The sequence below is a fragment of the Lutra lutra genome, chromosome 14, assembly GCF_902655055.1.
Source record: "Lutra lutra chromosome 14, mLutLut1.2, whole genome shotgun sequence".
NCBI classification, from domain to species: domain Eukaryota; kingdom Metazoa; phylum Chordata; class Mammalia; order Carnivora; family Mustelidae; genus Lutra; species Lutra lutra.
In genome coordinates, this window is record NC_062291.1 from 82,637,452 (window position 1) to 82,650,646 (window position 13,195).

The 13,195-nt window shown below is 43.9% G+C and overlaps 1 protein-coding gene across 4 annotated transcripts in view; it reads left to right on the plus strand.

Moving 5' to 3' along the window:
* EDRF1 (erythroid differentiation regulatory factor 1) overlaps positions 1–13,142 on the plus strand; it is a 43,516-nt gene extending 30,374 nt beyond the window's left edge. For 2 of the 4 annotated variants that reach the window (XM_047701953.1, XM_047701955.1), the window contains 3 exons: positions 1,265–1,380; positions 2,259–2,410; positions 12,520–13,142. In XM_047701953.1, the coding sequence (XP_047557909.1) occupies positions 1,265–1,380; positions 2,259–2,410; positions 12,520–12,682 (431 nt within the window). In that variant the 3' untranslated portion in view covers positions 12,683–13,142. Of the gene's footprint in view, positions 1–1,264; positions 1,381–2,258; positions 2,411–12,190 lie in introns of all 4 variants that reach the window. The other 2 variants (XM_047701954.1, XM_047701956.1) reach the window with 2 other exon arrangements.
* The last annotated feature ends 53 nt before the right edge of the window (positions 13,143–13,195 follow it).

The window sequence follows — 13,195 nt, forward strand, 5'->3', positions numbered from 1 at the left end:
GCCTTCACTGTTTTCTCATTCAGACTTTATACATTTTGAGAACGTATTACCTATTCAAAACAGTTGTTTTTTTTTTTTAAGATTTTATTTATTTATTCGACAGACAGAGATCACAAGCAGGCAGAGAGAGAGGAAGGGAAGCAGGCTCCCTGCTGAGCAGAGAGCCTGATGTGGGGCTCGATCCCAGGAGCCTGGGATCATGACCTGAGCCGAAGGCAGAGGCTTTAACCCACTGAGCCACCCAGGCGCCCCTCAAAACAGTTTTTAAAAAATACTTTTTACTGGGGTGCCTGGGTGGCACCATCAGTTAAGCATCAGACCCTTGATTTCGGCTGAGGTTGTGACTCAAGGTCATGAGATCGAGCACCATGTCAGGCTCCACTCAGTGTGAAGTTTGCTTGAGACTTTCTCTCCCTCTCCTCCTGTCCTTTCCTCCCCCAACCCCTCTCAAGAAAAATAAACAAACACACACACACACAGACTTTTTACTGAACGTATTTTTAACTTCTTGCCAGTGTATACTAGACGGCAGGATTAATAGTTCTGTCTGGGGGTGGGTTTGGATGACGTTTGTTCATTTGCATCTTTAAATTTTCTGCCACGTTTGAATTCCTTCAAGAGAGCAGGTATCATTTTCATAAAAACAGATACTGGGAACAAATTTGCTAAGATGACAAGTATGGTTAATTTTCCTTCTAAAAGAATGTTTAAAAATTGAGGACCTGAGAAAAGCAATGTAAACATATGGGGGCCTTTGGACCAGACTTGTCCCAGCTGGTTTCTTTGACCTAACTCTCAAGTCCTTCGGGTGGTTGTGTTCTCACACTGACAGATCTCAGTGGTGATGCGGGAGGACAGTTGTTATTTACTTTTTTGTCTAGACTTAATATTTTCATATGGGGATGATTACTGAGAGTTGGATTTGTTTAGATTCTTACGAGCAACTGTTAGAAGATTTGAAAGTCCGTTTTCATTAATACATTGACACTGGATGGGTTTCTAGATTTATATTTAAAGGAATGATCATTTTTGGGGTGTCTGAGTGGCTCAGTCATTAAGCATCTGCCTTTGGCTCAGGTTATGATCCCAGGGTTCTGGGATCGAACCCTGCATCAGGCTCCCTGCTCAGCGGGAAGGCTGCTTCTCCTTCTCCCACTCCCCCTGCTTGTGTTCGTGCTCTCACTGTCTCTCTCTCTCTGTCAAATAAATAAATCTTAAATAAATAAGTGAATGAATGATCATTTTTGTGTTTTTAACACTTTAGGTCAGAATAGCAACGTTGGAAAATTAAAAACACTATCTGGGGCTCTTGACATAATGGTGAGAACTAAGCATGCATTCCAGCTCATCAGAAAGGAGCTTGTAGAGGAATTTGACCAGGTAAATGTAAAAAATATATATTTGTTTTTTGTGTGTCTTAAGCTAAGTGGTGAACATATTTAGTGAGCAGTTGGGGTATATGTGTGTGTTCTTCATAACATGTGTATATGTGTATATAAAGACATTCATACATATATGTGTTTTCCATTAAACTCATTAACAGGGATCTGTTGTATTTTCTTGGTGGAATTATTAAACTCTTTAAGTTGGAACTATATGTTTTGTATTAAAATTTTTCTCTTTAACCACATGGAGCTTAGTAAGATCCCAGTAGCATAACGTCTCTGTCGTGTTTTCCTTTTGCTTCTTTCGCTCTTTTTTATTCTTCCGTTTGTTTTTAAGAAAGAAGGAGTTGTGTAGCTCTTTTATAATCTCTCCTGAACTGCAGGGGAGCAGTTGAACCATTAATGGGCTGAAGCTCCTTGGCAAGCAGTTCCAGTTTACCTGGCATTCCAGCGTTCAGGCTGCCTTCTGCTGTTGCTGAAAGTTTCCCAGAGGCCCCATGGTCCCCCAGCCCATTTCTTTATCCGGCCCTGGTTTGTCCAGCCCTATAGTCTGCCCATTTCCGTCTTGCTCCTTTACTGTGCAGTGTTGCAAAGCAGGAGATTTCCATTTGGGGTTAATTTCTTCTGTATAAGTGCCTGTTGGGTGTGAGACATTTTTCACAGGTTTTAGTCTGTCAGAGTGATCTCTGAGGCGGGAGAGCTACTGCCACCAACAGGCTGTGCCTGGAGAGAAACAAATGACCTGGAGTTTCCTTTTTGTTTTGTTTTTGGCTAAAAAGTTTACAGAGTGAATTGAAACTCTGGTCCCTTCATTTTACCATGAAGCGGTCACTTTCGGGTGGCTTAGATAAAGTAACTTCTTGTCGTTTTCAGCCTAAGAGTGATGAGTCCACTCCAGCTGCTGATTCCTCTCCGAGTCTTAATCGAGAAGAAGTGGTCAAGCTCCTCAGCATATTTGAATCCCGGTTGTCATTCCTTCTCCTTCAATCCATCAAGCTGCTGTCTTCAACTAAGAAGAAAACAAGGTAAATGCAGTGGTTATTTGTGGAGATTTCTTTTGCAGCACCTTACCTGTAAAAAGGAAGTAATCTCTACTGACCGAATGAAAAGATAGGTTGTATTCATTCTTTTTTGTGGGTGATCAGGTATTTTAAGTGGTGCTTTTCCTGACTTGGTGAATGAGATGAGACTCCTCTCCGTGTGCCCTACTACATATTGGAACTATAGAAGCAGATCTTGCTTCCTAAGAGTAATTGCCCTACTGATTATAATGCTTTCCCTGAGAGAGATGACTGGCCCTGCAATGAAGAGCCCGCTGTTTCTAGAAACTCTCCATTGTCTTTAGTGGGAGGCAAGACTACAGTTTTGATCCTCAGCCCTGAATGTGCTAATAGTAAGGAGATGACAGGGCATCGAAGTCTCTGCAAAGCCCAAGAACTTAGTGAAGAGAAAACTGGGAGCATCTCAGCAAAAAACATTCTCCTACACCTGTATCAGCTTCTACAGTTCTGGTGTTCTGCCAGAGTCATTATGTTGGCATTATTAATTTAACTTGAAACTCCAGTAGTAAGTAGTAGGTCAGGAAGGTAATACAAATAATATGTCTTTCTTTTTTAAAAATACAAGTACAGTCTGGCCATATTACAAAATTTGGAAAATAGGAAAAATCACTGTACATATACGTTATCAGTTATTCAATGTGTATTTTATCAATTTATAATCTTCAGGTGCTTTGTCTCTGTATTTGTTTTCGTTTACAAATCGTAAAATTTACTTTTGGTGCTATGTAGTCCTTCAGGCTTTGACAAACACATACAGACAAGTGTGTCCTGCCAAAACCATGACACAGAACAGTTCCATCAGTCCAAAAATTCCCTCTTGCTGCCTCTTTGTGGTCAGCCCCTGCTCCGCTCCAATTCCTTAGATCTCAAGGAGAAAGCTTGGTGTCTTTTACCGGTAAGTGTAGCATCAGCTGTGGGTTTTTGTAGCTGCTCTTGATATCGAGTTGAGAATGTTCTCTTCTATTCCTAGTTTTGGTCACGAATGGACATGAAATTTTTGTCAGACGTTTATTGATGCACACATTGAAATGACCACATGGTTTTCCTCCTTTAGTCTCTTGGTATGCTGGAGCTCATTCAATTTTTTTTTTTAAAGATTTTATTTATTTGACAGACAGAGATCACAAGTGGGCAGAGAAGCAGGCAGAAAGAGAGGAGGAAGCAGGCTCTCTGCTGAGCAGAGAACCCAATGCGGGGCTCGATCCCAGGACCCTAGGATCATGACCTGAGCCGAAGGCAGAGGCTTTAACCCACTGAGCCACCCAGACGCCCCTCATTTGGTTTTTTTGAATGTTAAACCAGCTTTCCCTTCCTGAGATAAAACCCACTTTGTTGGTATGTGTCATTCTTGGCTATCCCTGGGATGCCGTGTGCTCATCCTGTGTTGAGGACTTTTATGTGTGTTTGTGAGGTTCTCTTCTGTAGTGTGGTCACGGTTCTGGTCTTGTAGTGGTTTTGTCTGCTTTTGGGACTGGAGCAGTGCTGGCCTTATTAAATCAATTTGCAGGTGTTTCCTCTTCTAGTTTTTAGAAGTATAGAGTTATTGTTTCTTCCCTAAACTTTTGTTAGAATTTACTAGTGAAATTATCTTAACCTAGAGTTGGCTTTATTGAAAGTGTTTCAGAATGACTTCTATTTCTTTTCGTAGGTAAAGTACTGTTCAAGTTGACTTTTTCTTCTTGAGGAATGAAAGTCTATTTTAGCTGTTGTCAGATCAATAGGTTCACAGTATTCTGTATTATCCTGTTAATGTCTTAAGGTGTTTGTAGTGATAGCCCTCTTTTCATTCCTGATGATGCCAACTTTTGTGTTCTTTTTTTTTTTTTTTTCTCTTTTAGTCTGATTAGGAGTTCATCAATTTTATTGATCTTTTTAAAGAACTGCCTTATTCTATTGATTTTTTTCCCCCATTGTTTTTCTGTTTCCACGGTCACTGATATATACATTTCTCTATATACCTTTCTTTCTGCTTATTATGGGTTTAATTTGCTCTTTTTCTGGTTTCTTAAAGTGGAAGCTTAGATTATTGACTTGAGACCCTTTCTCTTTTTTAATATAAGCATTTTCTATAAATTTCACTCTGCTTTTGCTACATCTCACAGCTGTATTTTCTTCTTCTTTAGTTTAATATTAATTTTTTATATCCCCTGAAACTTCCTCTTTGACCCCCGTGTTAATTTAGAAGCCTGCTGCTTAGTTTCTAAATAGTGGGACTCTCCAGGTAATCTTTATTATGGATTACTAATAATTCCATTGTGCACGGAGACCATACCTAACTTCATATGATTTCTCTTTTTGGTGTACGATTGTATTACGGCCTAGAATATGGTTTGTCTTTCCATGTGCACTTGAAATATACAGGTGTCCTGCTGTCTTGGATAGAGACAATGGAAATGTCAATTAAGTTGGTTTATAGTATTCAGGTCTTCTGTGTTCTTACTGACTTTCCACTTGTTTTATCGATTACTAAAAGAGGAGTGCAATTCTCCAACTACAGCTGTGGATTCAACTATTTTTCTTTTCGGTTCTGTCAGTTTTGTTTCCTCTGTATCGATGTGGACACATTTCTTTTTTATTTATTTATTTATTTTTAAAGATTTTATTTATTTATTTGACAGATATCACAAGTAGAGAGGCAGGCAGAGAGAGAGGAGGAAGCAGGCTTCCTGCTGAGCAGAGAGCCTGATGCCGGACTTGATCCCAGGACCCTGAGATCATTACCTGAGCTGAAGGCAGAGGCTTTAACCACTGAGACACCCAGGCGCCCCAAAGTGGACACATTTAGATGCACACACACTGAGGATTGCTTTGTCTTGGAGAATTGACCCCCTTATCATATGATATCTGCTTTTTATCTTAATATAGCTACTCAACTTTCTTTTGGTTAATGTCTTCTTTTCTTTTAACCTTAACTATGCCATTTTTAGTAAAAGATTCTTATAAATGACATTCACCTGGGTCTTGCTTTTTTTAATCCAAACTTGTAACTGGTGTGTTCAGACCATTCACATTTACGGTGATTTCATATAGTAAGATAAAATCTAGCATCTTGCTAGCTAGCTGTTTTTTCTATCTTCTTGAGTTAATTGAACATTTTCTATGATTGTTAGATTTCACTCTTGACTTATTATTTATACTATTTTTTTAAAATGTTTTGATGTTTGCCCTAGGGTTTAGGTTCACAGCTTTAATCAGAGACCACTTCCCCATGATATTCTGTGGCACCGCATGTTGTATGAAGACCTTCAGATAGTCACTTCCAGTTTCTCCCTCTCATTAGTTGTGTTACCATTCATTTTGCTTTTACATATGTTATAAACACATACACTACTACTGTTTCTGCTTTAGATAGTTACCTTTTAGAGCAATTAAAAATAGAACAATTTATTTTTATATGAATTTATTTTACCTTCATTTATTCCATTTCTAGTGCTCTTCTTGGTATAGATACCATTTTCTGTCTGGTGTCCTATTCTTTCTGCATGAAGAACTTCCTTTAACATCGACCAACAAAGAATTCTTCCATTTTGATTGTCTGAGAAAGTCTTTATTCTTCCTTCAGCTTTGGGAGAGGTTTTAGCTGGGCATAGAGTTCTCGGTTGACAGACTTTCATCCCACACTTGAAGGATGTACCTCCCTTGCCTTCTGGCTTGTGTGTTCTCTGACAGGGAGCCCGCTCTGGCTCTTACCTTTGTTCTTAGGTATTTGTTTGTTTGTTTTAAAGGTTTTTTTATTTGACACAGAAATAGAGAGTACAGGTAGGCAGAGCAGCAGGCAGAGGGAGAGGAAGAAGCAGGCTTTCCGATGAGCAGAGAGCCTGATGCGGGGCTCAATCCCAGGACCCTGGTATCATGACCTGAGCCGAAGGCAGCGGCTTAACCCACTGAGCCACCCAGGCACCCCTATTCTTAGGTATTTAATGTGCCGTTTTTCCTTCAGTTGCTTTCAAGATTTTCTCTCCCACTCCCCAGCAGTTTGAACATGATGTTTTTGGTTATGTTGTGATTTCTCCTTCCTTCATAGGTATTTTTATTTCTTATGTTCCATTTTCTCCTTCTGTGGTGCCAGTTTTACCTATGCTAACCTATCTTTAAGTTCATTGATTCTTGATTTTGTGTCATTTACAGTTGAACTTGTCAAAAAGCATTCTTTATCTCTGTTTACTCTGTTCCTCATTTCTGGTATTCCCATTGGGTTTTGCTGTAGGTTCCATCTCTCTGCTGAAGCGACTTTTTTTTTTTTTTTTTTAAAGATTTTATTTATTTATTTGACAGAGAGATCACAAGCAGGCAGAGAGGCAGGCAGAGAGAGAGGAGGAAGCAGGCTCCCTGCTGAGCAGAGAGCCCGATGCGGGGCTCAATCCCAGGACCCTGAGATCATGACCTGAGCCGAAGGCAACGGCTTAGCCCACTGAGCCACCCAGGCGCCCCTGAAGCGACCATTCTGATCTTGCACACCGTCCACATTTTCTGTTGAGCCTTTTAGTGTACTAATCAGTGTCATTTTAAATCACCTATCGGATAGTTCCAACATCAGTGGCATATCTGAGTCTGCTTCTGTTGATTCTTTGTCTCTTGGTGTGTGTTGTTTCCTTACGTTTCTACATCTCCTAGTTAGGGGAAACTGGACATCTCAGCCTGAGGGAAATAATTTTAACTGTGCCTGGAAAGCTTTTACACCTGTCCCATGCTAGGCCTTTAGTATGGGGGTTAGTTTGTTTTTCTAGTCTGGAGCTGAGCTGCGGTTGAGCCTTTGTGTCGCTGTGGTTAACTTTTCATGTCTGGCAGCCTTCAGGTTCCTCAGGCGGTGCCTGCGCCTAATGTGGGGCCGGTCTGCGGAGTGTTTTTCTGAATGTCTCCTCCACCATTAGTGTTAGGATTTTCCTAAGGAAGGTTTGTGGTACCTCAGAGAGGGTCTCTCTTCACACTCCCACGGTTCTCTCAGCTGTGTTCCACTCCTGCTTGTCCTTCAGGGCTTCTAGGCTGCTAGGGAGGGGAAAGAGGGTGGGCCAGGCCTTCTCAGTTGGTCTGAGTAAGCCTCAGCCTTGGGCAGCCACTGTGGCCCTGAGTGCGAGGTGTGTGGCCTCACACTGCTCCTGCCCCACTGCCAGGGTAGAGTGGCTTTATCTGCATTGACTTTCACCAGTGCCCTAAGGCTGCCACTGCTCCTTCCTTGCCTTCCTCTCCCTCGACTATACCCTGCAGATTAAGGCTTTCAGTCCTTGGAGAAAAGGGTCTGGGTGGGGTTGCCTGCCGTGCTGTAGCTCTAGCTGGTCCCCTTGCCTGGCCTGCATGAAGGTCGCTTTCTTAGGGCTCTCACCAGTTTTTTATGTGAACATCTGGGGGGGTCCTTGAAGAAGAGCCTACAAGACAAGGTGAACTCATCCTCTGTCTGCAGCCCCCAGGGACCCTGCACTCCCTTGCCAGCCCTCACTCCGCCTCTTCCAGCTCATTAGCTATTTTAGCTAAATTCTTAGCAGTATCTGGGAATCTGGCTGCGTCTGCCCCAGCCAAGGAAGGACTTTCGGGTATCCCTGTCCGTCCTTAGTTTTCAGACTCATTGCTTGCCCAGGGATCCCAGCTCTTTGACAGATTGATGCAAAGTCATGAACTTGTAGTTTGTTCTGCTTCGCATTGCTGTGTTTGTCAAAGGGTGGGAATGATACTTTTTCCAGCTCTCTACATTCTGAGAAGAAACCCTCTCCAGTAAATGCTCTCAGATAATTCTCTGTGGCCCACAGAGAGCTTTTATTTGGGGAGGAGCACTCAGTCTTAGGTGCGGTGACATCTCAGCCCCAGTGTTCATCCTCTGGTCGGCTCCGTGTCCTGTCACCATACCTGCAGAGAGTGTGGTTCAGCAGGTGACGCCTGTCTTCTGAAGAAGCAAAGAACTAAAGGCAGAGGAGACGGTGCGAGTAGTGACACACAGCTGAAAAACTTAACGGCTTTCCTGTTTAACAACAGTGGGTAAATTTTAAAATTTTTTCTTGGTTTCCACAAGGTGGCAATATAAACATAGGACATGTGAGAAACAGTGATTCACTGATTTTCACAAATTGATGGTTTGAGTAGTTCGCTACCAGGTGATGCTTCAGTCTTACAGTATCTTTTACAAACACAACTATCAGGGCGCCTGGGCGGCTCAGTCTCCTAAGCGTCTTGCTCTTAGTTTCAGCTCAGATTGTGATCTTGGGGTCTTGAGATCAAGCCCCCAGGCCAGCTCTGCCCTGGGCCTGGAGCCTGCTTAGGATCCTCTCTCTCCCCCATCCCCACAGACTTGCACACACACTCTAAGAAATTAAATCTTAAAAAAAAAAAAAAAAATGTAGGGGGTGCCTGGGTGGCTCAGTCATTAAGCGTCTGCCTTAGGCTCAGATCATGATCAAGCCCCCCACCCCCGGTCAGCAGGAAGCCTGCTTCTCCCTCTCCCACTCCCCATGTCTCTCGCTGTCTCTCTCTCTGCCAAATAAATAAGTAAAATCTTTAAAAACAAATAAAAGTTTTAAGGAACCGTCATGTGTACGGCTTAAGTGATTTTTATTTTAGTGGAGGGTCTTGTAACCCGTTTTTTCAGGTCATTAATATACTATTGGAAAAATGCAGTCTGAAGTTTTCATGCATGATGCCTAAAGTCCTGTTTAGCTCATTTGTGTTCATTTGTCAGGGTTTATTAGATAAAAGACTATTAAATGTGATATTTATGTTTCCACAGTTTATATGTTGATAGAGTTTCAAAACCTGGAAAAACCGGTTACTGAGTCAGTGACTGCGTTTCTCCTGTGTCACTGATCGCACCTGGAAACATGGGATTTTATTGTGAGGAGGGAGGCCTCCCGTGCTGTCTCCCCACAATCTGTGAGCGTTCCTGTTTAGAGTAAAGGGAGACCAGAACTTTTTTTTCTTTTTTTAATCGTATTTTAATTTATTTCTGTGAGAGAGAGCACGAATTGGGGGGAAGGGGCAGCAAGAAAGAGAGCAGTAGATGCAGGGCTCCATCCCAGGACCCTGGGATCATAACCTGAGCAAAAAACAGACGCTTAGCTGACCAAGCACCCCAGCTGCCCCAGAACTAGACTTTAAAAGGAAATAGTATGTTTGGGTTTTCTTTTGATTATTCTCTACCTACCACAATGCCACTTTAAAAAGAAACAGCTTGGGGCGCCTGGGTGGCTCAGTGAGTTAAGCTTCTGCCTTCAGCTCAGGTCATGATCCCAGAGTCCTGGGATCGAGCCCCACATCAGGCTCTCTGCTCACCAGGGAGCCTGCTTCCTCCCTCTCTCTCTCTCTGCCTGCCTCTCTGCCTACTTGTGATCTCTGTCTGTCAAATAAAATCTTTAAATAAATAAATAATAAGTAAAAAGAAACCGCTTAGGGGCACCTGGGTGGCTCAGTGTGTTAAGCCTCTGCCTTCAGCTCAGGTCATGATCCCGGGGTCCTGGGATCGAGCCCCGCATCAGGCTCCCTGCTCAGCGGGGAGCCTGCTTCTCCCTCTGCCTGCTGCACTGCCTACTTTTGCTCTCTCTCCATCTTTCTAATAAATAAATAAAGTCTTAAAAAAAAAAAAGAAACAGCTTAGTAATTAAAAATCTTAATTTTCTTAGAATGTTCTTAAGACGACTAACTTCCTCTTATGATGACCAGCGTAATCCTGCTAGAAATGCTTGTTTTGTCCGTTGGGTTGTGTTTGCTTTTTGGATGAAGAATTTATTTACTCTTGTACTATATTTTAATATTCACTGCTTTAGCAGATAGAGCCTTTTGATCTTCTTTTGATGGCTTTGGGGTTTCATAGAATGAAAAGCTATGCAAAATAGAAGTAATTTCTGAGGGTTTGGAAAGCGCTTGACCACAGTGCAGAGAGCAGATCTTTTGGCTTTATGGGCTGTTCCTGGCCATTTAATATGTACATTTAATATTTGGTTAAGATAAAAGAAAAAGAGAGGAATGATAGTCACCTTTGGAAAAAAGATAAGCCAATGAAATGTTGGGACCTTTCTTCTTAGAGTTCATGGTTCAGTGATACTATTGATGAGAGTTGATTAAGGATGAGAATCATACATAGAAATTGGAAGATGGGCTGCTTGGGTGGCTCAGTTGGTTAAGCGTCTGCCTTCAGCTCAGGTCATGATCCCAGGGTCCTGGGATTGAGCCCTGCATTGGGCTCCCTGCTCGATGGGAAGCCCATTTCTCACCCTCTGCCTGCCACACCCCCTCCTTATGCTCTCTCAAAAATATTTTTAAAAAAAGAAAAATTGGAAGATGAAGATTTAAGATTCAGAAGTAGGGTCAGGACAGATCTCAAAGGGTTTTAAATTTATGATTCCAGCAGCCATCAGTTATCTTCAGGCCACCAGCTAAAATGTGGTATCATCGTCCATGAGGGAAAATTCATTTTTGGAGCACTGGTTCTGATTAAGTACTACTGCCTTGATTTGCTGGTAGTTTAAATTTCTTATAAGGTCCTCAGAGGTTTTATAAAGGTCAGCCCCACCCAGAATTAAAACATAGCCCTCTTAGGCCCAAACTGTAGACAGTGAATGCATTTTAAACGATCACTTTTACTGTGCCACAGGTGGTTTGAAAGGATGGATAAAAGAAGTAGGACTAAGAAGGAGAAGAGAAACAGGTTTCTAGAGAGGGGTGTACGGGGCCCACACTCTTTCCAGCCTGGGCCCATGGTCAGCCCCAGTGTGGACAGGTGGGTCCTGGTGAGGAAGAGTGAGCGGAGCCATGAAAAGGAGGAGTTATCCTCATAGCCCAAGCCTTGATGTACACCAGAGGGAGGTTCTAGACTGCTGGTTTGCTCTCTGGCCGGCCTGATGAACGCTCGGGCAAAAGCAGAACATTGGCACATTGGTGAACGGAAGGAACAGAGCATTTGAAGTCAGAATATGTTTTGACATGAATCCAGTTATTTAGCCCTTTTGAGCCTTGGTTTTTACATACGTAAGGTAGGAATGAACACGTCCTTGCCCTTCTGAGGCAGTGGTTACCACGCGGTTCAGATGCAGATGTGCACATTCTGCAGAGACGATCTGCTGTCAGCTGTAGATGGCCACGTGTGGCCGGAGAGTTGGTATTGCATCTGGACTCGTTTAAAAAACGAAAAAAGGGCGCCTGGGTGGCTCAGTCATTAAGCATCTGCCTTTGGCTCAGGTCGTGGTCCCAGGGTCCTGGGATCGAGCCCTGCATCGGGCCTCCGCTCAGCGGAAAGCCTGCTTCTTCCTTCTCCCACTCCCCCTGCTGGTGTTCCCCCTCTCACTATGTCTCTTGCTGTCAAATAAATAAAATAAAATCTTTTTAAAAAGTTGGGGAGGATGCTAGAGGTGAACTGCCGTGTAATTAGTAATCTTTTCTCCTAGTAGATAATCTATTGCTCTGTCCTGTGGGGGACCTATTTTCAGAGCAGCTGAGTCTCTGTCAGAACAGTTCTTGATTATGTCTCGGACCCTGCACCCGAGGGGCGTCGTTCACACGAAGTTCACGGGCGGTGTAGATACGTTGAGGTGGGCTAACTCCCAAGTCTGGAGTCTGAGCTTCCAGCCGGCACAGTTCTAGCCCCACGGAGAGCATACCAACCTTCACACTGGTTGATCTCGGGGGGTCAGGCTCAGCGCAGAGAAGGGAGGACATAGGGGACAGCTTTCCATGCCCTCCCTAGCGTGGCTCCACCGGATTCTCTTCACCGCGTGTCTCACCTGACATGCTGTTCTGGCTCCGTGTGCGTCTTTGTCCCCGCCCCAGCCCAGCTCCCACCTGAGTGGAACGCGGTGCCGAGAGGGCAGGGGTGCTGGGTCTGGCTTGTCCGCAGCTGGGAGCCACTCCCGTGCGCGGGAGGCACTCCGAGACTCATAAACAGAAGGAACGTTGGTTCTGATGGATGTAGTGGAGGACGTGTCCATGCACAGGCCTGTGAACGGTGGATACAGAAGGTGAGTACAGAATGCACAGAACTAGAGCACCTGCTTCCCCATGGAGAGTGACAGGCCGTTCCTGTGGACGGTTTGGATTCTTCTTGAGCTGTTGGCAGGCGTCTCTGTGCACTTCACTTCTTTGCTTTTGTTTTAACGCAGCAGTAATACTGAAGACGACGTAGTCCTCAAAACCAACAAGCAGATCTACTCCCAGCTTTTGAGAGCTACTGCTAACAAAAGCGCAGCCCTTCTGGAGAGAACCGACATTCTCGTCCACCTGCTGGACCAGCTCGCTCGCGGCGGCAGTGGCGGGGTTCAGTGACTCGTGCCCCAGGCCCCGGCCACGGAGATGCTCTAGTGCCTTCAGCTCTCAGGGGCGAGTTTGTCCACTCGGTGCTTCGTGTCATTAAATATGAGGGAAATATCCACTCACAGCAGGCCCGGCAGGGGAGACTCAGAGTGCTCTTTTCCCGTGACAGACGAGTCATGGTTGAGTTCTTGGACTTCTCCACTGGAAGTGCTACAACCAGAATCCGACTTGGAGCTCCCGGCACTTGTTTCTTGGAGAAGTACATGGTACCTCCATGTTCACAGACTTGCTGTGGTGGCCGGTACACTTGTAGACATTTTTGAAGTATGTTAAGCTACATGGGTTTAAGATAATAATTATTTTGGATGACGTTACTTTGGTCAAGGGAACTTTTATCCAGATGACTCTAGTGGTTCAGATGGGTTAAGGCAATGTCCTGTGCATCTGCAGGGTCTCCTCCTCAGCTGCACAGCTGTCCTCCTCCAGCTTCGGTGCAGGATGTGGTGGAGACTGGCCGTTGTGCCA